Below are 21,168 nucleotides of genomic sequence, written 5' to 3' on the forward strand. Positions count from 1 at the left end.
ACACTTACATTGCATTTTCATTTTCCTACAATTTCTAGTACTCCCATTCTTCCATGATGTAACACAGACACACTGTCCAATGTACAGACCTCTTGTGGCATTTTCTATTTTATTCCAAATACATGTTCCCACTGTGGTAGTCCTGCTGCATGGTTCTATGGAGGAAGGTATGGATAGGCAGACCCATTTGTGGAGTTATATGTACTACAGCCCCTGATATCCAATAGTTTTCTTTCTTTTCCAGCCCACTGACTCAGAATCCAGGGTAACCCCAAAGATTCTGCGGCCAATTTTGGTAAGGGGCTTACCTTCCAGACTTTACCTCCATAGATTGCTGGTGGGCAATTCTTGCCAATACCTAATTTGAGACTCTGAGGCACAATAACCATGACTCTGTGCCCATTTAGTTTGGCAGTGCAGCTGGTTTTGCAAATTAGGATGTACAAACACTTTTGTAAAACAGTTAAATTCATTTCAAGCAGTACAGGTTTTACAGGAAAACGTATCTTTTAACTGGTTGTATTTAAGTTGACAGAGCATTAGGGCTGAAAGGAAGAGCCTTTCATACTTAGTTTGCCTACAGTTAAGGCCGCCACAGCATGAGGAATGACTATAGCTTAAAAGAGCATCAGAGGGCTGCTTTTTACTAAAAGCTGCTGCAGCCACAGAGCAAGGGCAAGGAGGAAGACAGATTGCTTGCTGTAACATGATCTTCAAGGAGTTGAGTGGGGATGGGCAAACCCCCATTCTCACAGCAAACTTAAAGGAAAGAGTTAAGATCAGATAAGCAGTTTAGTGATTGCTTGTTATAAAGGCAAACAATAACAAAAATCTGCTGAGATTGGGAGTAGGGAGCTAGGAAAACAAAACAGAGATTCAGGAAATACCTGTGCCAACAGTTCCTGTTGCAACTAGAAAGTGTTGGCTTTGGCGCTCCTCTGATTAGAATTTTGTAACAAGGCTACTAGTGCATTTAGGCACTTGGAATTTAAAAATCACATTCTCTAATTGGTACAATACTACAAAAGCATCTAATATCAGGATTTCATTGATTTACAGTGCTTTCTGATTCCTTTCTGCTTAATGCAGTACCTTCAATACCAAACACAACCAGTAACAAGACAAAATATAAAACATAATACAACACAACAACGTCAAATTATTGCTTAGAATTACATCTTTGTACACAAATTACATTCCCTTCTATGCATTTGGAGGCAGTTAAGTTCCAATGGAAACCTCTTTTTTCAGTTAATGATTTAACCTAAATCATCCATATTTAAATAATTTCAGTCAGGTTTATTTACAGACCATTCCTTTAGGAGAAGGGCCCATTCTTTCTTCAGACTGGCTGCAAAGAAATCAATAATTTATTTTCCTATAATAATTTTTACAACCTTTAACTGTTCAATTTCCTCCAGCTTTTATAGGGTTAATCCCCCCCCCCCGGTTTTTCTTTAACCACTTTCTGCCAGGCAGCAGGCTTGTTTTGGTTTACACACATTTCACTATCAGTTCCTGGTTACCTGCTGCATTGCCTGGGGCATTTGGCTTAGTCAGGATACGGAGATTCTTAAGATGTAAAATATTAAGTTTGGGTCTTTGGGCTTTATATCTGGGAGATTCTTTAATAAGCCCCTTATTTCCTCTGTACTGAGAGGAGTATATGTATGAAAATGCTTAGTTGTTTTCCATTCTAAATAGGTGTATTCCTCTTGTTGCATGATAGCAATAATGTGACATGCAGAAGAGTTACACTTTTTCAGTTTAACCCTTAAAACACTGTTCTGGGTTTGGAATGTCTTCAATTATGGTTCAGATTTGCCTTTTTCTATCTTTTCTCTTGTCTGACAAGACCACCAGACCACTCCACTTACATCCAGACTGCTAAGGTTACACTTGGTGGGAGGGGGGGTAGGGGGGGGGAGAAGGGAGGGGTGGAATCTTTACAGATAGGTGGCAGACAGACAGAAACCCAAAAAGCAAATGTGGTGTTCCTATCGAAATTAGAATTACAAGAGGACATCTGGCTTCCTGGGTCATCGGATGTTTGCATGGGCCATTGTCCTTGAGGATTAGCCATTTACATAAGTTTTAAAGTACAACTTGTTAGCTGAAAAGTCTCAAGTCTTACAAATGCTTCCCTACCTCACAGGGGTGTTGTAAGGATAAACACACTAAAGATTAGGAGTTGGTAATATACTGAGGTAATGTGGACCATATAAGTACCATAGGGAGGATTCTCTTTATCTGGATCACAAATGATATAGTACACATTTGGCACTATAGCATCTTTCACCCAAAGATCTACAATTAATCCTTACAACAGCCCTTTGAGGCAGGGAATAAAGCATCATTATCCCAATGGACAGAGGTTAAGTCACTGGCTCACAGTTACACAAGTAATATGTGAAGGAGCTAGGAACAGACCACAGACCTCCTGTTCTGGGCTCTATCCCCAAACCATCCTTCTTCTCACTTCATCCACTTAGGTCCAGTACTTGCCTTTCAATTGGTGGATGAGCTTTTGCCTTTTCTCGGCCTCTTCTCAGTTCATCTTCTAAAACCATTCTGTTGAAGAGCAGGTTGGTCCTGTGCTGCGAACGGCTCTGTGAAGTGATGTTTTCTGGTTTGAAATTCCTATTTCTCTGTCCTTTTTTGCTGTAGAACAACAGACATTTTAGTATGAACCCTTGCATGAAGCACAGCACTAAATATTCTGACTGAGCTCCTGACACCTTTATAGACTTTCCCAGTTTCTCATCTCCGGTGGTTACGGGGTTTTGGGCCAAAGATTGCCTGGGGGAAAAGAAAAGATGCTGACCGTAGAGAGCCTGATCCAAAGCCCACTGAAATCAATGGGAATCTTCCCCGCTGACTTCCAGGGGCTGCGCAGCAAGCACTACACAGAGACACAGATGAGTTCAGAGAGGGGTCAGATGGCTCGGAGGGCGCCGGTGAGGGACGCATATTTCAGTTCCCGCTCGTGGCGGAGCACTTTAGCCCGCCTGCAGTTGGAGGGCTAGGGCTGCCCCTCCCTTCCTTGCCCCAGCTCCTCTAGGAGGGGCCCCGCAGGCTAGTCAGCCCCAGCTGAGGCGGCTGGGCGGGGTGACCGCTGCTCTATTAATGCAGGGGCTGGCGGTGGCCGGGGCTCAGGCGGCCCTGCCCCCATCCCTAGCATGCAGTGCTCCCCGAGCCTGGTGCTCGCCCTCAGCTCCCTCCTGGGCGCGCTGGGGCTCCTGCTGCTCTGCCTCAACCTCCATGCCCCCTCTAGGTACGGGAAGCACGAAGGGAAGTCGGGCAAGCCCCGGGCCAGGGTGCCCGCCCGCTGCGCCTGGTTCCTGCAGGAGCTGCCCGCCTTCTTGGTGCCCGCGCTGCTGCTGGCGCTGCGCAGCCCGCCCCGCCTGGAGCCCCTGGGCTGCCGGCTGCTCTGCGGCATGTTCTGCGGGCACTACTTCCACAGGTAACGCGAGCCCGCCCGCCACTAGGGCACAGACTGCGGGGGTGGGGGACCCGACCGGACCGGCTTTGCAGGCGGGGGGCGCGAGCTCGCTGGGAGGGCGCGGGTTCGCTGAGGCAGCGCGAGCTCGCTGGGGGGGGGGGGCGCGCGGCTGGGTCGCTGGGGGCGCGAGCTTGCAGGGGAGGGTTCGCTGAGGCAGCGCGGGCTCGCTAGGGGCCCTGCGGGAGGGGCTGGCGGTGCAGACGGTGGCTCCTGTCCTAGTGGAAGGTGCTGGGTTCTGGGTTTCTACCTTGGAGCCTCCTGCTCCTCCGACCGGCGGGTGACCTCCTGCCGGGTGGCTCAGGCAGGAGGATGGGGTCGGATGACCACCCAGCTGGAGTCTGCGCCTTATTCCCGCTTCCTGACGAGGGGTTCCTTATTCCAAAGGCCAAAGTGATTTTAAAGGCTCGCGTTCACTTCTTAGACATTTCATCAGTGGACCGGGAGCGGGGTCAGAAACGCATGTTTCTAATCACGTTGCTCGTTAATTCTGGATGAATTTAAATAGTCCAGTCAGGAGCTGGGTACGGTTGTGACTGGCTGGCTGCTGCGACAAAATGAGCCTCAGGTGGTCACCAGTGACGCATCCCCGGGACCATCAGCCTGTGGCATGTTCCACTGAAGTTTTGCTCCTGTGCAATGCGCTGTAAAATGCGAGGTCCCTAACTTCTACCACTTCCGCATTGTAAATGGTGCATTAAAGAGCAGGCCTTGTGCCTGGCTGCATGTGACAAAATGTGTCGTGGGTCACCTCCACTGAAACATCCCTGTGACTATCATGCGGTTCTGAAGGAGCTGGGACATGTCTCTCCCTAGGTTTGTTCTTGAGCACTATGTTGTGAGATGTGATCTTTCCCTCCCTTTCATTTTGTACATGGAGTTTGAATAGGAGCTGGGTTTTGACTGGTTATACTTGACAAAATAAGAATTGGGTTACCCCAAGTAACATGTCCCTGTGACTGTTATTTCATTATGCAGAGATGAGGATATGCCACTCCCAGAAATGAATCTTTATTTCTGGTCTGACAAATTTATTACCCTCATTTTAATTATGTGCTTTCTTTGTTAGTAAACATATAATATGCACGTAAAATCAACAAAAAGCAGTATTTAGCCAATTTGTTGCAAATCCAGCTGTAATGTTTTAACAAATTATGATAATTACAAATGAAGAAGTCTATAGAAACTTTGTTTTGTTGTTAGATGAATTAAAAACAGGGAAAATGGCTAAGTTACCCAAAATTGTTTGAGTTATACATATAAAACATTTGTTATGTTTAGTGTTGACTTTTTCTTGTTACACAACAAAAATAATATGAAGACGCTACTAGGGTGCAGGTGGCTCCCACATAATCATCTGTATTAACTATATACAGGCCATATACAATAGCTTAATGCATACTGATGCTCTGCGTGGTTTCTGATGGCTTTTAAAACATAGAAAACCGAGAGCACCACTACAGTGCTCACTAACTACTTAAAAGAATACCATCCTCTACCTTTAGTTGAACAAGCTACAGTCTGTACTATTGCTGTGAAACTCATATAGTAGCAGCGTTGCTTGGTACACTTTAATGCAATCTATAGAACTGTGGCTGGAATATCTCCACCTTGATTCCTTTTTAATTCCAAATTCCATCATGGATGTCCTCATTTTTTTGAAGTTTGTGGAAACATACAAAATGGTTTCCAGTATTATGTTATTTCAACAACTTTGTACCTGTAATGACAACATCTTTTCTTGAATACATTCTACTGTTTATACAAATAATGTTTGACTTTTACTGAACTAATCAATATTTGAAAAATTTTAAATATTAATGCTATTTTCAAGTTACATGGCAAAGAGCTACAGAGAGTGCAGTGAATGGTACTTTCAGATACACAACGCCATTACTTTGAGAGGCATCCATGAAATACAAGTACATCTTGTTTTCTTTCAACTTACTTTCTATCTTACACAGAAATCTCGGATGGGAATAGCAGGTCAAATTTTTTAATCTTTCTGTGATTAGACTTAACTGTAAGTGTAATAAGATGCATAGTTCACCATTAATGAAATGATATGTACTTAGTTGATGTAATCCCATTGCCCTTGTTCCTTTGACTCTGAAATTGTAAAATAAGCAAAACATTGCTATTATAATAAAAATTTTATTTAATTGAGCAATTTTTGTTGTTAGTGGTGATCACTGATGACACCTATATTCCTAAGGATTTGTATTAAAAGGCCCAGTTTTGCATAGAGAAAATTGTCTTCATTAATTTCTACATAGAATTGCTGCTTAATTTAGTGCTGTCTGCCTCTCCCTAAGGAGGTGTTTATGGTCTGTAATCCTGACACCACCATCTACTGCTCCAAACATCCACATGGAGGGGGAAATTCTGATAAAGATGTGGGAGCATAAGGGCCAGTTAAAGGGTGTAATAGATTCAGACATTTTCTGGCAGAGAGGGGATAATTTAGATCATCTAGTCTGTGTCTGACCTCCTGTATTTTATCACAGAATTTCATCCAGTTCCTCTTGTATCAAACCTGGTAACTACTCTTTTTTGATTTTTTTACTGATTTTCATAAAGAACCAAACAATGAAAAGTACAAGGTAAATAACTTACAATTTGTATATTTTTTCTAAGTGTCAGGGATCCACAGCTGAACCCAGACCCTGCTCATTGCCCTCAGCTGACTCAGCTAATGAACCTGGCTTCTTGATTGGCTGAAAATACCCTCAGTCACAGTCTTAAACCCTAGAGCAGGCATGGCTTTCTGGCTGTTTGATAGCATTCCATGCTAGTAGCTATGTTTCTGCTCCTAGCACCCTTCTTGTTCCTAGCTCTTGCACCTGCTTCTGCTTCTTGTTCCTGGCCCTGGCCCTGGCCCTGGCCCTGTCTCCTGGTCCCTGGCCCCGCTCTGGCTGATACTGATTCCAATTCCTGACTTCTGGCTCTTGGCTCCTGACTTGGCTGCTAGGCCTGGCTACCTCTGTTCCAGCCATTAAGCAAGCCTCCTGCCCTGACCATTAGGTAGGCCACCCATGGCCCAGTCATTATACCAAATACCATGTGCTTCACAGGATCTCGAATAGAATTAAGCAATTATGCAGTTATATAACTCAAAGTTGCAGGACCAGACAACACAACATAGAGATAACATTAAGGAGGGTTAACAGGAATAATATAGAAGACCTACATGAATCAGGGAAAGAGGAGACCGGGGTGGGGAGAGAAGGGAAGAGGTTAGGTAGTCTGGAGGTTTGGCATTCTTTGACATCTCAACTTTTTTTTATCCAAATGTATCTAGAAAGAGGACTCAAATTTCTTCAAAACTCATATAATTGCTCTGTATAGTGATACCAATAACCCGTGTTTGCCTAACATGTATCTTCTAGAATGGCATCCACTCTTGATTTGAAGATATCAAGCGATGGAGACTGAACCACTTCCCTTAATAGATTGTTCCATTGGTTGATCACCCTCACTGTTAAAAATTTGAACATAATTTCTAATTTGATTTAGTCTGTCTTTAACTTCCAGCCATTGGTTCTTGTTCAGCATTTCTCTGCTAGATAAAAAGCCCTTTATTACCCATGTGTACTTACATACCATAATCTAGACATGTCTCAATCTTCTTTTCTAATAAACTAAACAAATTGATCTCTTTAGATCTCTCATTGTCTGGCATTTTCTCCAGCTCAAGAATAATTTGTGGTTCTTTTCTGTGCCTTTTCCAGATTTTTCAACATCCTTTTAAAAATGTGGACACCAGAATTGGGTGCAGTATTCTAGTATCAGTCTCAATACCATAAACAAAGGTAAAATCACCTTCCTATTCGTATCGAAGGATCACATTCTCCCCTTTTTACCATAGCATTGCATTGGGAGCTCATGTTCAGCTGCTTGTCCGCTTCATTAATGACTTGGATAATGGAGTGGAGACTATGCTTGTAAAATGTGTTGATGATGCCAAACTTGGAGGGATTGTAAGGACTTTGGAGGACAGGATTAGAATTTAAAATTACCTTGACAAGTAGGAGAATTGGTTTGAAATTAACAAGATGTCATTTAGTAAAGACAAGTGCAAAGAAATACATTCAGGAAGGAAAAAGCAAATGGACAACTACAAAATGGGCAATAACTGGCTACTCAATAGTACTTCAGAAAAGTATCTGGGGGTTATAGCAGATCACAAATTAAATATGAGCCAACAATATGATGCAGTAATGAAAAAGGAGTGTTAACAGGAATGTTGTGTGTAAGACAAGGGAGGTAATTGTCCCTCTCTGCATGGCACTAGTGAGGCCTCAACAGGAGTACTGTGTCCAATTCTGGGCACCACACTTTAGGAAAGATGTGGACAAACTGAGTGTCCAGAAAACATCTACAAAAATCATAAAGGGCTTAGAAAACCTGGCCAATGAGGAAAGGGTTTTGTTTTTGTTTTTAACTGGATATGTTTAATCTTGGAGAAAGAAGACTGAGTGGAGATTTGATAACATTCTTAAAATATGTTAACCAAGGGCTGGTACAAAGAGTATGGTTATCAGTTCTTCTCTGTATCCACTGAAGTAGGACAAGAAGTAATGGACTTAATCTGAAGCAAGGGAGACTTAGGTTAGATATTAGGAAAAGCTTTCTAATTATATGGAAAGTTAAACTCTGAAATAGGTTTCCAAGAGAGGTTGTGGAATCCCCATCATTGGATATTTGTAAGAACAGGTTGGAAAACACCTGTCAGGGATGAGCTGGGTATACTTAGTCCTGGCTCTATGTGGGGAGATAGACTATATGGTCTCTTGAGGTCCCTTCTACCCTTACAGTTCTATGATGCTATGACCCCTAAATCCTTTTAAGAGTCACTGCTTTCTAGGACAGAGTCCCCTCCCTACCATTCGTTAGTTATGGCCTGCATTCCTTGTTGCTATATGTACTAAAACATATTTTGTTTGAATGTGGACTGCTCTGTCCTCTTCAGTAATTACCACTGCACTACTCTGTGTCATCTACAAATTTCATCAGCAGTGATTTTATATTTACTTCCAGTCATTAATGAAAATGTTGAATAGCGTTGGTCCTAGTTCTTATCCCTTCAGAACCCACTAGAAACACCCACATTCAATGATGATTCTCAACTAACTACTGTTTGAATCCTGCCAATTAGTTATTCTGTAATCCATTTAAAGTGTGATTTATTGGTATTGTATAGTGCTAACTTTTTAATCAGAATGTTGTGTGGTACTAAGTATATTATATCTATTCTGTTCTATAGAGGTCCTTATATTGCAGTGATGAGCGTGATATCTGAGCACCTTCCAGTAGTGCATTATGATTAAGCAATGTGACTATGCATCTGTCGTATGGTGCATTTTCTTTCATCCTCTCCCAGGGATAGAAATATGTCCAGTGGAGTATGTTGTTTGGGCAAGGTTTTAGGGTGTTGGGGTTTTTTTGTTATTCGAATACACATATTGCTTTGTGTTTATTAGAGAAGGCAAGGTCAAAGAAATGTGCTTGCAGTTGAAGCAGCAGATAATGAAGTTTGTGATGGTCCTTAGTTCCTGAGGAAGTCTGATTGACCCCAGAGAAAATTCTTATCTACTGCACAGACAAGCTTTACTGTATTGCAGAGAGTTTCATTGTGGCTGAGGAGTGGAGTTGTTGGCCACAGTCTCTGTTCCTGGAGTTTAGGACATTTTTTAGATATCCTAGGTCTAGGCCATTGTGCACCTTGAAAATAAGGACTGAGACCTTGAACTTGATTCAAAATCCTTATAGGAAGCCACTGTAAGGAGTGGAGGACAGGTATGATGTGTTCACGATAGCCTCTGTTGTTGGGGCGGTATCTTGCATTGCTCTGTACTAGTTGGTCTTTCCTAAATGCTGAAGACTTCATGTCCAAGTATGTCACATTGCTGTAGTACAGCCAAAAGGTGATGAAGGCATGAATAACTGAGGTGAAGTTATTGTCTTCTAGGATGGAATGGAGTCTCCTAGCCAGTCGGAGATAGCAGCAGCCGCAAGTTATACTTTCTGCCATGTGAGAGCTTAGTGTCAGCAAGAAATCCAAGAGTACTCCTAAACTACGGGCTTATTTGAGAATATCTACCTTCAGCCAAAGGAGACTGCAGCAAGGCTGCAAATTCTTGACTTTTATCAACCAAACTAGAAATGCAGTCAAAGAAAGAAATCAAGTTTGTTTGACAAGATCTGTTTTCCATGAAACCATGTTGATTGGAATTAATTGTATTTGTATTCTTTAGCAATTGAATCCTTTATCAGCCTTTCCATTGTTTTGTCCAGGACTGATGTCAAGCTAACCTGCCTAGTTACCTAGGGCATACTGCTTGCACTTTTTGAATATTGCACAACATTAGTACTCTTCCAGTCTTCTGAAATTTCTCTGGTATTCCAAAATTTATTTAAAATTAACATTGATGGGCCAGAGATCTTACTAGCTCACTCTTTTAAGATTATTGGGTACAAGTTATTAGGGCTTCTAATGGGCTGGAAAGTAATTCATCAGCCTCATGTGATACAAATAACAGCATCCTATTTCTTTGCAAATACAGAACAGAAATATGTATTGAACGCTTTTTGCATCATTATTAACAAGTCTACCAATTCCATCTAGTAATGTGTCTATACCCCTATAGTATACCATTGCTAGGATTTCCTTAGTTCCTAATATTCTTTAAAAACTCCTTTCTATTGTCGTAAGCCTTGCCGGCCATGGATTTTTCCCTAATATTTTTAACTTCCCTTATCAACTTTCTATACTTTTTAACTTCTAATTTATATTGATTGCTCTCTATTTCCCCTTTTTTCATACATCATATATATCAGTGGTGGCTAAAGTTACTGACCCCTGAGACTCTCTTCCCTGCTGGGCAGAATCCTCTAGCCCCACCATCCTGCTACAGGGCAGAAGCTCCGAGCTCCCCACCCCAGTCTGGTAGATGGAAAATGCGGGGGGAGGGGCGGGCATAGGGGTCTCCGAGCCACACTTTAACTGTAAAGACTCATGAGCCACAGTATGGTCACCCCTGAGATATATAAAAATTATTTCTTATTGCTGCCTCCACTTTCCTTCTTGACTGTGGAAGCATGGCTTTTGTTCATCTAATAAATTCTTCTTTAAGAACTCCCAATTTTCATTCACATTTTTCTGTCTAATTTTTTTCTTCCAATCGATTTCACTCATAATTTTCCTCTTCTTCGAGAGATTAACCCTCTTGCAGCACCAAGTTTATATATTACTTGTTGGGACTGTCCTCTGTTTGCCCATATTGAATGTAATCCGATTATGATCACAGATTCCTATGCAACCATCAACATCCAGTCCAGTGCTTAATTCTTTATCGGTCCTAATGAGGATCAAAATAGAGTTACCTTGTATTGGGTGCAGTACTTTCTGTGCTAGAAAATTATCTGTAATTTTTAATAACTGGAATGATGTTTTATGACTAGCTGCATGAGTTCTCCAGAATGTTTCCCAAATTGAATTCCCCCATAACAGCACTGTTTCTGTCAATACATTAAGTACTTGTCCGTAAAGAGTAACTCCTGTTCTCTGGTTTGATTCAGTGGCTTGTAACAGACCCCCACCACACCCTAAACAGGGCTTTGTTAGTTAGCATATTAATCCTTATGTATTCAAGAGTCTGTAATTCTGTGTTACTGATAACTCTAAAACAAGTAGGATGTCTTTAATATAGTATGCCAGCCTTCCTCCTCTTTTAACCATTCTCCTCTTCTTAAGCATATTATAACCAGTCATGTGAATTGTCCCACCAGGTTTTAGTAATGCCAGTTGTATAATTTTTCCCCTCATCAATGAGAATTGCTAATTTCTGTTAGTTGTTACCCAGACTCCTAGCACTGGGATATAAGCAATTGAAAATTTTCTTCTCTTCACATTCTTTGCCACATCAGTTCCATGTGTTCATGACATCTTGAGTTTTGTACTGCATTTACCTCCTTAGCACCCTCCCCTTGTATTGGTAGTTTATTGCTCTCCTAGCTGCTCCAGCTAGTCTTCAGCCAAAAAAGGTTAGCCCCCTGTCCCACTGGAATGTGGTCCATTGTTCAATAAAACCAAGTAGTGGCCTCTAAAGGCACCCCACAAGCTTCTCTGGTACCCCTTCCCTTGGCTAAGGTGCCCTTTGAAGGGGGTAAGTATCAACATGATGGGATCCCTATAGAAGAGTATGACTGGGTACCAATACATCTTACTCATTGTAGACTACATCACACATTCAGAAGCTATACCATTGCGATCTACATGTGCCAAAATACTCAGTGAATTATTGAGTCTTTGTGTTAGTTGGAATCTCCAAAGAGATTTCAATAGACCAGGGAATTAATTTCACTTCCCGTATGATATGGGAAGTCTACAACTTTTTGAAGATGAACACCCTTTGAATATCTGCATACCACCCTCAGACCGAGGGATCGCTTTAGCGGTTTAATCAGATCTTGAAGAAAATGCTCCAAAAGTTTATCACTCAAGACCCTCGACATTGGGATCAACTACTCACAGCATCACTGTTTGCTGTTTGGGAAGTACCTGAGACCTCAAAGGGGTTCTCTTCTTCCGAACTATTATACAGGAGGCAGCCCAGAGATATACTAGACTGCTTATGAGAAACATGGGAGAAACAAACCTTGAAAACTAAAAATGTCATTCAGTCTGTCTAAAACCATGAGAGAGGCAAGAGACCATGACAGCATTTACCTGTGAAAACCTCCAGAAAGCACAAGAGCTGCAGCAGCAGTATTATAACAATGGGGCAAATCTGCATGCCTTCCTTCTGGGTGATAGGATTTTATTGATTCTTCCACGCTCTGAATCTAAGCTAATGGCCAAGTGGCAAGGGCATTATGAAGTAGTGAAAAGAGTAGGAGTCATTGACTATTTGGTCCTTCAACCAGGAGGAAAGACAGAACAGGTTTATCATATAAATTTGCTGATAAAAAGAAAGGCCTTTTCATCATGCCTTACCCCAAGGACCTGGAGCTCACACCCCAAGTCAACAACTTCCCTGACAACTACCCAGCCTCCACGGGAGAACCAAAGCTGAAACAAGGGAAGCAGGCCCATCAACTGGTGGAAATGCTTGCAAATGTGTTCTTTACGTGATCTGAGAAGATGCACCTGGCCCAATACAGAATCACTATGGACCCTCCTGAAATAACATGAGAAGCTCTGTAACAAATACCAAGGAAACTGAGGAGCAGTGAAAAAGGAATTCAAAGCAGCCTTGGAGTGTGGGATTATAGAAGAATCATGAAGAAACTGGAGAAGTCCTATTGTCTTAGTTCCAAAGCCAGATTGGTCCCTGGGTTTTTGCATAGACCTTAGGAAGGAGAATGCAATTTCAAAATTTGATGTCTATCCCATGCTGCAGATGGATGAGCTAGAACAATTGGGAGAAGCACTGTATTACAACCCTAGATTTAATGAAGGGATACTGATGATGCTCTCCAATAATGATTCTTCTGACGCATTCTAAATCATGAATGGAGTGAAGCAAGGCTGCATACTTGCTCCAGTGCTGTTCAATTTTGTTCTTTGCCTGTGTCCTCAACCATTTGCCTGTGTCCTCAACCCCAGAAGGGACTTGGATCAGGGGATATACATCCAGTACCAGCTCGATGCCTCCTCTTTGATATTCAAAGACTCAATGCTAAGAACAAGATGCTGGAGAGACTTCTCACTGAGTCACTTTTTGCAGATGACTGCACTTTGATGGTCCATAGACATGATGACCTTTGGCTCATCATTGACAGGTTTTCTGAAGCATCCAAGCTCTTTGACCTCACCATCAGTCTCGGTAAGACAGAGGTTTTGTTCCAACTAGTACCTCATTCCAATGCCCCTGCACCAGCCATCTTCGTCCAAGGCTGAGAAATGTGGATCAGTTCAAATATTTGGGCAGCATCATCTTGAGTGATGGTTCCCTGGATAAGGAAACTGCCTCCAGAATCAGTAAAGTTAGCCAGGTGTAGGCTGGTGGCATGGTCCAGCCAGGACATCACAACCCTTCCTGAGGCCCAGGCTCCGAGGAAGGCCACAGTGCCTTCCTTTAGGGGAATAAACAGTGCCCATTTACAAGTCTTTAGCCCTGGCCCCCAGCGGAGAGGGATAGCAAGCAGTCTGGTGCCCCCAGCCCTCAGGCAGGCGGGGCAGGCAAGCAGTTTGCAGTCCCTGGCCCACAAGCCAGGCAGGGCTGATTGGGCAGTCAATAGCCCCCAGCCTTCCCACAGGCGGGGTTAGTAAAACAGTCTGGAGCCCCCAGCCTTGCAGGCAGGCAGAGCTTGGGATCCTGTGTCTCTCAAACACAGAGGGTAGCACTCCCTTCTGGGGTGGTTAGGGAAGGGGGGACGGGGACACAGGCCCACCCGACTCCCCTGCGTCCTAGCCCAGGGCCCTATCAGTGGCAAAGCTGTTTGCCACTGAGTCAGCGGGGATACAACCGTAACAGGCTGACGGGATTTAGCCCCTGACTCAGGCTATGTCTACACTGCAGCACTAATTCAAATTAGCTTAATTTGAATTACAGAAAGCGATTTATAGAAAACACTGCAGACTGTCCACACTACAGTATTTGTGCTGGTTTCTTACGTCCACACTGGCCAGCTTTAATTCAAATTAGAAAGCAGTGCAATGTGGGAAGCTATCCCACAGTGCAACTAACCGTAGAGGCTGTTGTGACGAGTGTCATCATCCCAGGATGCAGCGCTGCTTTCCCCACCCTCTTCCCCCAGCCCCAAACAAACAGGAAAAGGATTTTCATGCTGTTTTTTTACTCCCCCGATTGCCGTTGCTGCAGGCACATGGAGCCAGCTGAACTATGCTCTCATTTTGACTGTGACAAATACATTGCATCTTATCCTGGATTACTTTAGAACTGTATGGTGTTTGCTTTTTATGCTCCCCCCACCACTCCCTGTATATTGCTTGCCTTTGATTTTGATTCTATAGGTGTCTGTAGAATGTAAGATAAATAACAACAGAGTCAGTTAGTATATTAATACAGTGATACAAATATTTCCATTTCACTGGTGGAAAGCATGATATAATGTATCCACATGTAGCACCCTGAATAAACTCTTAAAGTATCAATTTCCATGATTGGCCACTGAAACAATGTAGCAAAGAATTTCCTCTGATTGCTGGATTTTAAAACACATTCACCACTCGGGGAGGGGGTGGTGAAATCTTTCAAACCCTTAAAGAGACAAACTGCAAAGGGCTTGTTTATGTGTGGGGGGGTGATCGCAGCTTGGATTTTAAACCCATTCACTGCAGGAACTGAAGATTTAAATCTTCCCAGGGCTGCTTTGGGGGAGGGTACTGAAATGGGGCATCATGGGATACAGTCTGGAGGCCAATTAATTCAAATTAAGTCCCATTGCATCCACACTCACACTAATGCGAATTAACTGATGTGCTTCAGGCACTAATCCACTTGCAGAGGTGGTTTTATTAATTCGATTTTAAAGGCTCCTTAATTCGAATTAACAATGCGCAAGTGTAGATGTGGGAGTAACTAATTCAAATTAAGGGACTTTAATTCAAATTAAGCCACCAGTGTAAACCAGGCCTCCGCCACTTGCTAGTCAGCTGTCCCTGGGCCACTTCCTCCTATCCTGTCCTCGGGTACCTGCAGGTAGTAGTCTCTCTGCGGGTCGCTGGGGTACATGGCGAGCAGCAGACCCACAAGTCCCTCACCATCAATTAGCGGCAGGTCCAGAAACTCCTCTGTGTCATCAGTGTAGGACAGCTCCTCCAGGTCCCAGGGGTTCCTCCAGTCCACAGGGTTCAGTCCGCTCCAGGGAGTCCCCAACGTCATGCAGCTCCTCCAGGTCATGGCCAGCCTCAGGGGGTTTTTCCCACCCAGTAGTCTTGGGTGGCTCATCCCAGTCACTAGGGCTCAGCAGCTCTCTCTAGTTACTAGAGTTCGGTGGCCCTCTCCAGGCACTCGGGCCCAGCAATCTGGGCAGGCTTTGCAGGCTCTGGTGAGTAGGGCGGTTGCTCCAAACAGCTGCAGGGCCTGGGTCAGGCCTAGACCACAGCCTCTGGGAAGACACATCTGCCTTCAGCAGCAGCTTCCCCCTTACTGAACTGCTGGGTCTGCCTTTTGTACTGACCTTTCCTGTCCTGGCTCCGCCCCTTTTCTCCTGGGTTGTTTGGCCTGCAGCCTTGTTCTGTCCAGCAGGGGCATTGCAACCCTTCCTCAGGCCCAGGCTCCAAGGAAAGCCACAGCGCCTTGCTACACAGGCCCTTGGCTGACACTGAATAAAAGTCCTTAACCAACACAACATTCATCTCTTCACCAAAGTGAAGATCTACAATGCAGTGGTTCTAACACTTCTGCTGTATGGATCTGAGACATGGACTCTTTATAGATGGCATATTAAGCAGCTTGAGCAATTTCACATGTGCTGCCTTTGTTCAATAATGAGCATTCACTGGCAGGACAGAGTGACCAATATTAAGGTCCTTGAGAGAGTAAACACAACCATCATTGAGGAAATGCTACTGAGAGCACAACTTAGGTGGACTGGACATGTCATCAGAATGGAAGACAACCATCTCCCAAAACAGATCTTGTATGGGGAGCTGAGGAAGGGCAAAAGGAAGAAGGGTCGTTCATATAAGCACTTCAAAGATAACCTGAAGAGAAGTCTGGCATCAATCTCAAAGAACCTGAGCAAATGGCTCAGAACAGGACTCATGGGCAGTATCTGACAAAATCAGCAGGTGACAAGTTTGAGTGGAATCAACAAAATTGTCTCTAGGCTGCATGTGAAAGGCGCCACAGACCTGCATCATCAAACATCATAGATATGGACTTCCCATGCCCTCAGTGTGGCCTTACTTTGCCATCATAGCAGCACTGCTAAATGACTTAACTACAAACACTGCCTCAAGATGCATTATATAGACACCTGCAAGTGAGTGAGCCTTCCAAGACCTCCTCTGTTGACACATGATGTTATATAGCTCAGATTCTGAAAAGGAATTTATACTTCAAACAGATGCCTCTGAGATGGGCATAGGGGACAGTTCATTCCCAAGAGGCAGAGGGAGATGAACATCGACTATTATACATCAGATAGGTGTGACATTTTGTAGGTGTAACTCTAATGCTCCATCATTGTCTTTTCCTGGGCTGGACAATGGATGGTTACCTGGAGCCAGTTTCACGTAAACAACTGGCTTGGAAGGTGCCCCTCCTTGCTATGAGGTGTAGTTGAAGTTATAGTACACAGCATGATCATAGTTTTCTATATACACAAATGCATAGATTCATAACTACAGTCTGTATGCATACATCATAATGCCCATCAAGTTACTAGCTTTCAGAAAAGACCTTACTCAAAACACTTTTGCAGTACAAAAATACAGTATGCAATCTGTTGTTTCAACTACTAATTTTTGGAGTTTAAACCTTCTGTTCTTCCACTGAGGTGTCTGGGACCTTATTGTCAGACATCACGTGAGTTTGATGCTGGAGTTTTGGCCACTGGCCAGGACATAAGTGTGACAGACTGACAATTTCCTGCAGTATCCTGAATGAACTTTATTGAATTAAGTTACGCCTTATTAAATTAGGTCAAAATATTTGGGATCCATTGTATTAAAAATGTGATTGTGTATATGTTATTGTGGAATTGTGTGTATTTCCATGAGAAGCGTAAACAGAACAGCAAGGGGTTATTATGCAAATTCACTCAGGCTGTAACATCTTCAGAGATACAACTCCCTGGAAAAGTGAATATATGCTAGTTCCAACTGGATTCTCCATGGACCAACAGACAGATAGGGTTTTTGGATAAATAGCCTGATTTTAAACTGGCTCATGGCCTTCTTCCTGATCCAGCAAATGGTCCACAGAGGGTCCCAATCTTTTGGGAAGAGTTGGTAAGACTGGATCTACTGAGACCCCCTAAGACAGGACTTGTTCTGAGCTAGAGCAGTGATGAACTTGTAACCACAAGGAATCACCTTGGGTGGGGAGTTGATGGGCAGCTCCTGCCAGAATCCATGTTAGGGTGAACTGTGGTAAATTTATTAGCATGTATGTGTAGGTTCTTTTATTGTTTTTAATATATTTTCTCTTTAAAGATTTGTACCTTAAGAATAAAGAAGGTTTGCATAGGAAGTGCTTTGTGGTACCCTATAACTATAGCAATTATACCTGTTAACTGTCTCTTAAGAGAAAGCAAGCAGGTGCCCTTGGGCACCCTGTCTGTGCTGGGAATAACACAGTGAAGGCAGGGAACTGTGCAGCCTGGGAATACACTGGTCAAAAAGGAGAAAGATGCAGATTTCCACCCAAAAAGGCAACAGCTGGAGAGCTGGAAGCCTGAAAATAGGTGCCTGGCTGGAGCCCTGAACTATGACAGTAAGTGTCGCCTCTTCTCCCTTTCCACTGGACATAGCATCATCTGCTTTGTTCACCAGCCACTCAATATGTTTAATTATATCTGAAATGCTAACTATAAACCCATAGATTAAAGGGCACCTTTCCCCCTCCTTGACATCTACACTTCCCCCACTTCTCTGGGCTTTTCCCATCCTTTACAGGATAACATGAATTTTTCAGTACTTTTCCCACACAGTCCTCATTCCAAGGGAGCTCTGACACACATCACCTTAGGGACCTGCCTGGTTTCCCTGCTCGGTGTTCTGGCCCACAGCATCCTTTTGCTGTACCAGTAGAGCATCCTTTTGCTTCCAGCAGAGTTCTGGTCCACAGCATTTCCTTGCTGTGCCAGTGATTCACCACACCCCTAGCAGATTCTGGGCTGTAGCACATTTTAGCTAAGCTGCAGGCACATTCAGCACTGACTCAGGTTCCTTGATGGGGGTAGACAGTGAGTTCGCCCCTTTGATCATTGGATCTGGCCGTCGTGGCCTTTAGTTGAACCCTGGTGGTTTAACCCTGTTACAGCATTACAGAAAATAACACAGGAAGAAAAATAACTTCCCACATTATCATCATCAGCATCCCAGAACAACTGTTACTGTCTGTAATGACTCAGGCTACTGGGAGAGTAATGGGGTCCATTGTACCCACATCTGTTTGTCTGCTAGCGCCTGATCGGTACCTTCTTATTTCCTTCCTCCTAGTCCCATGGGCATGATTTGACCCTCGTCTTCCATTCATCTCTGCCTTCCATTCAAGCTTGCCCAGTCAACCAGCTTCTGTTGCTCCAGCTCTGCCTCCTCACTCTGACACCAGGCCTCAGTTCCATCCGTCTGTCCTCCACAAGCAACTTTTCCCACTCCAGACTCCACAGCTTTGGGCCTCCCTCATTATTGCAACCGCTGCCAGTTTGTCTGGGGAACCATCTCTTGGTCTCCCTGTAGGAGAAAAAGAGACCCCTGATAGCTGCCCAGTTTGGAGCAGGAGCCCCATCCTTCCCCATAACATATGAGTGCAGCAAGGCCAACAGCTCTGATTTCTTCTGATCAGCTGCTGACAGACCTCGCTGTGCACACAGTTCTTCTAACAGGTGCTTGGTGAACTTAGCATACTTTTCTGTGCTCAGCCTGCCTTTTCTGCTGCTTTATTCAGCTTATACTTTCCTCGGTTCTATTTCCTTTACCCAAAATAAAAAGGAATAATAATAACAAACCGTAAGCTGGTACTTTGCTCCCTCACTTTTGAATTAGTTAGGGTCTGTTCGGCAAGGATATGGAGCATGAACCTCAGTTCACTGATATTGTGGTGCAACATCTGCAATGACTACACCAAAGTGGCAATTTGGGGATCACCCAGACCAGTAAGAGGTCCTGTCACCACTTGCTCTATAACCCTGGAGGCCTTTATTCTGTGCAGCTATGATTCAATTCCCTGGAAAGCACAAGTTCTCACTCTGGCTTCCAGATACCCTAGTTTAGTTTTTGCAGGGTTACACCAATAGCTCTTCTAGTCCCCAAATCCATTACCCTCAAGATCTTAAGTACCAGGCACTCGGACTGTTCCCCTTTGTTTCATCACCCCCCAAGGCATGAAATCAGCCCCTCGGCCCCAGTTATCAGTTCACTTTGATCCACATACTTCTTCACAAGGTTTGCAAATGATACCTTCTTCGAATCAAAATAAACAAAGAGTTTATTTAAAAGAAAAAAAAACAGATTCAAAGATGAAATAGTGAAGGAGAGCAAACATATACCAGTTACACAGAAAATAAACAAAGACACAATCTCAGGCTTTATACTTCCATATTAGGTAAAGTCCCTTTTCGAACACAAGTTACCTATTGCCTTTGAACAGTTTCCCACCATATCTTCTGCCTAGTGGGGTGAGGGGGTGGGAAGAATCCAGCATTTCCCACTGACAGCTACCTTCTGAGAGATTGTCCCTGAGTTTCTGGATGAAAATGTCGGTTTCCAGCTGACTTTTTAAAAGGTCACCCCACACCACTCTGATATGGTAGCTTGTGGTTATTCAGAATGGGGAAAATTCCCTCTTGACTTGATAGCTGGGATGTCTCAATGTCTTTCCATTAACTCTAATGCTCCATCATTGTCTTTTCCTGGGCTGGACAATGGAGGGTTACTTGGAGCTGATTTTGTGTAAATATCTGGCTTGGAAGGTGCCCCTCCCTGCTATGAGGTGTAGCTGAAGTTGTAGTATAGGTTGTAAGAACAGTTTTCTATATACAGAAATGCATAGATTCATAACCAGTCTGTTTCCCCACATCATCATGACGATCAAGTTCAGAACATTACAAGCTTTCAGAAAAGACCTTACTCAATACATTTTTATAGTACAGTTATACACTATAAAAGCAGTTGGTTCAGCTGCTCATTTTTGGGATATAAATCTTCTATTCTTCTCTTCGGGTGGCTAGACCTCAGTTGTCATAGTAGGAAATTTGTTCCAGTGAGGAAAAAGCATATTCTATTGTCCAGACCCAGAGTTGATCCAGGCCGCTCAAATCAGGATTATGTGCAAGTCTATGTGCAAAATGTGGAGATTATCACTGCTGACACCAGCTTGAGGAAGAAATGCTTTCAGCTCCTCTCAAGGATTTGCAGGTGTTTCTATGGCAGTAGAGATCCCAAGAACTCAGCACTTTTGCCCAGGATTGGGCTGAGGGTTCATTTACAAATCATGAGGCTAGAGTTGCAATATTTTGTGTATTTAAACTTGTATCATCAAAACTCAAAATTATGCTGTTTTAAAATGTATTAGTCTTCTAAACAAATTAATTTTACAGCAGAACAAATTCCCAAGATCTTCATGGGGCTGGACATATTTTTGCTGAGTTCAGGCAGAAGTGGCACAGTTGATTAAAAAAAGAGAAATTATATCTGCAAGGTGGATTATTTGGGTAAAATTCACCCCTGGCCTAATTGCACTAGACCACATTTTGACCTCAGCTATAATGCATTAAATCTGGAGTTGCACCTGTGACTCCAAATGGAGTCACTCCAGACTTAAACCAGTGTAGCTGATATTACTGGTGGAAGGATTCCTTTATTGTTAAAACATAGAACTGTGGACCAGTACATTCTATTCCCAGCTCTGAAATTATGACCACAAAGATTGCTGATTGTGGCTCCTGAGTTTGCACTCCACTGCTGAAAAGAGGGCGGTAGCAGGGAGGAGTGCTGCAGCTGCTGAAGCTGAAGGCAGCCCCCCCCGCCC

General features: G+C 43.5%; 1 protein-coding gene across 1 annotated transcript in view; it reads left to right on the forward strand.

Moving 5' to 3' along the window:
* The first annotated feature begins 3,179 nt into the window (after positions 1-3,179).
* SRD5A2 (steroid 5 alpha-reductase 2) overlaps positions 3,180-21,168 on the forward strand; it is a 58,852-nt gene continuing 40,863 nt past the window's right edge. Inside the window, exon 1 of the mRNA XM_067555275.1 lies at positions 3,180-3,463. Coding sequence (XP_067411376.1) covers positions 3,180-3,463 — 284 coding nt within the window. The remainder of the gene's footprint in view (positions 3,464-21,168) is intronic.

The sequence above is a fragment of the Emydura macquarii genome, unplaced genomic scaffold, assembly GCF_026122565.2.
Source record: "Emydura macquarii macquarii isolate MOO-44397 ecotype Brisbane River unplaced genomic scaffold, CSIRO-AGI_Emac_v2 contig_1597, whole genome shotgun sequence".
In the NCBI taxonomy this organism is placed as follows: domain Eukaryota; kingdom Metazoa; phylum Chordata; order Testudines; family Chelidae; genus Emydura; species Emydura macquarii.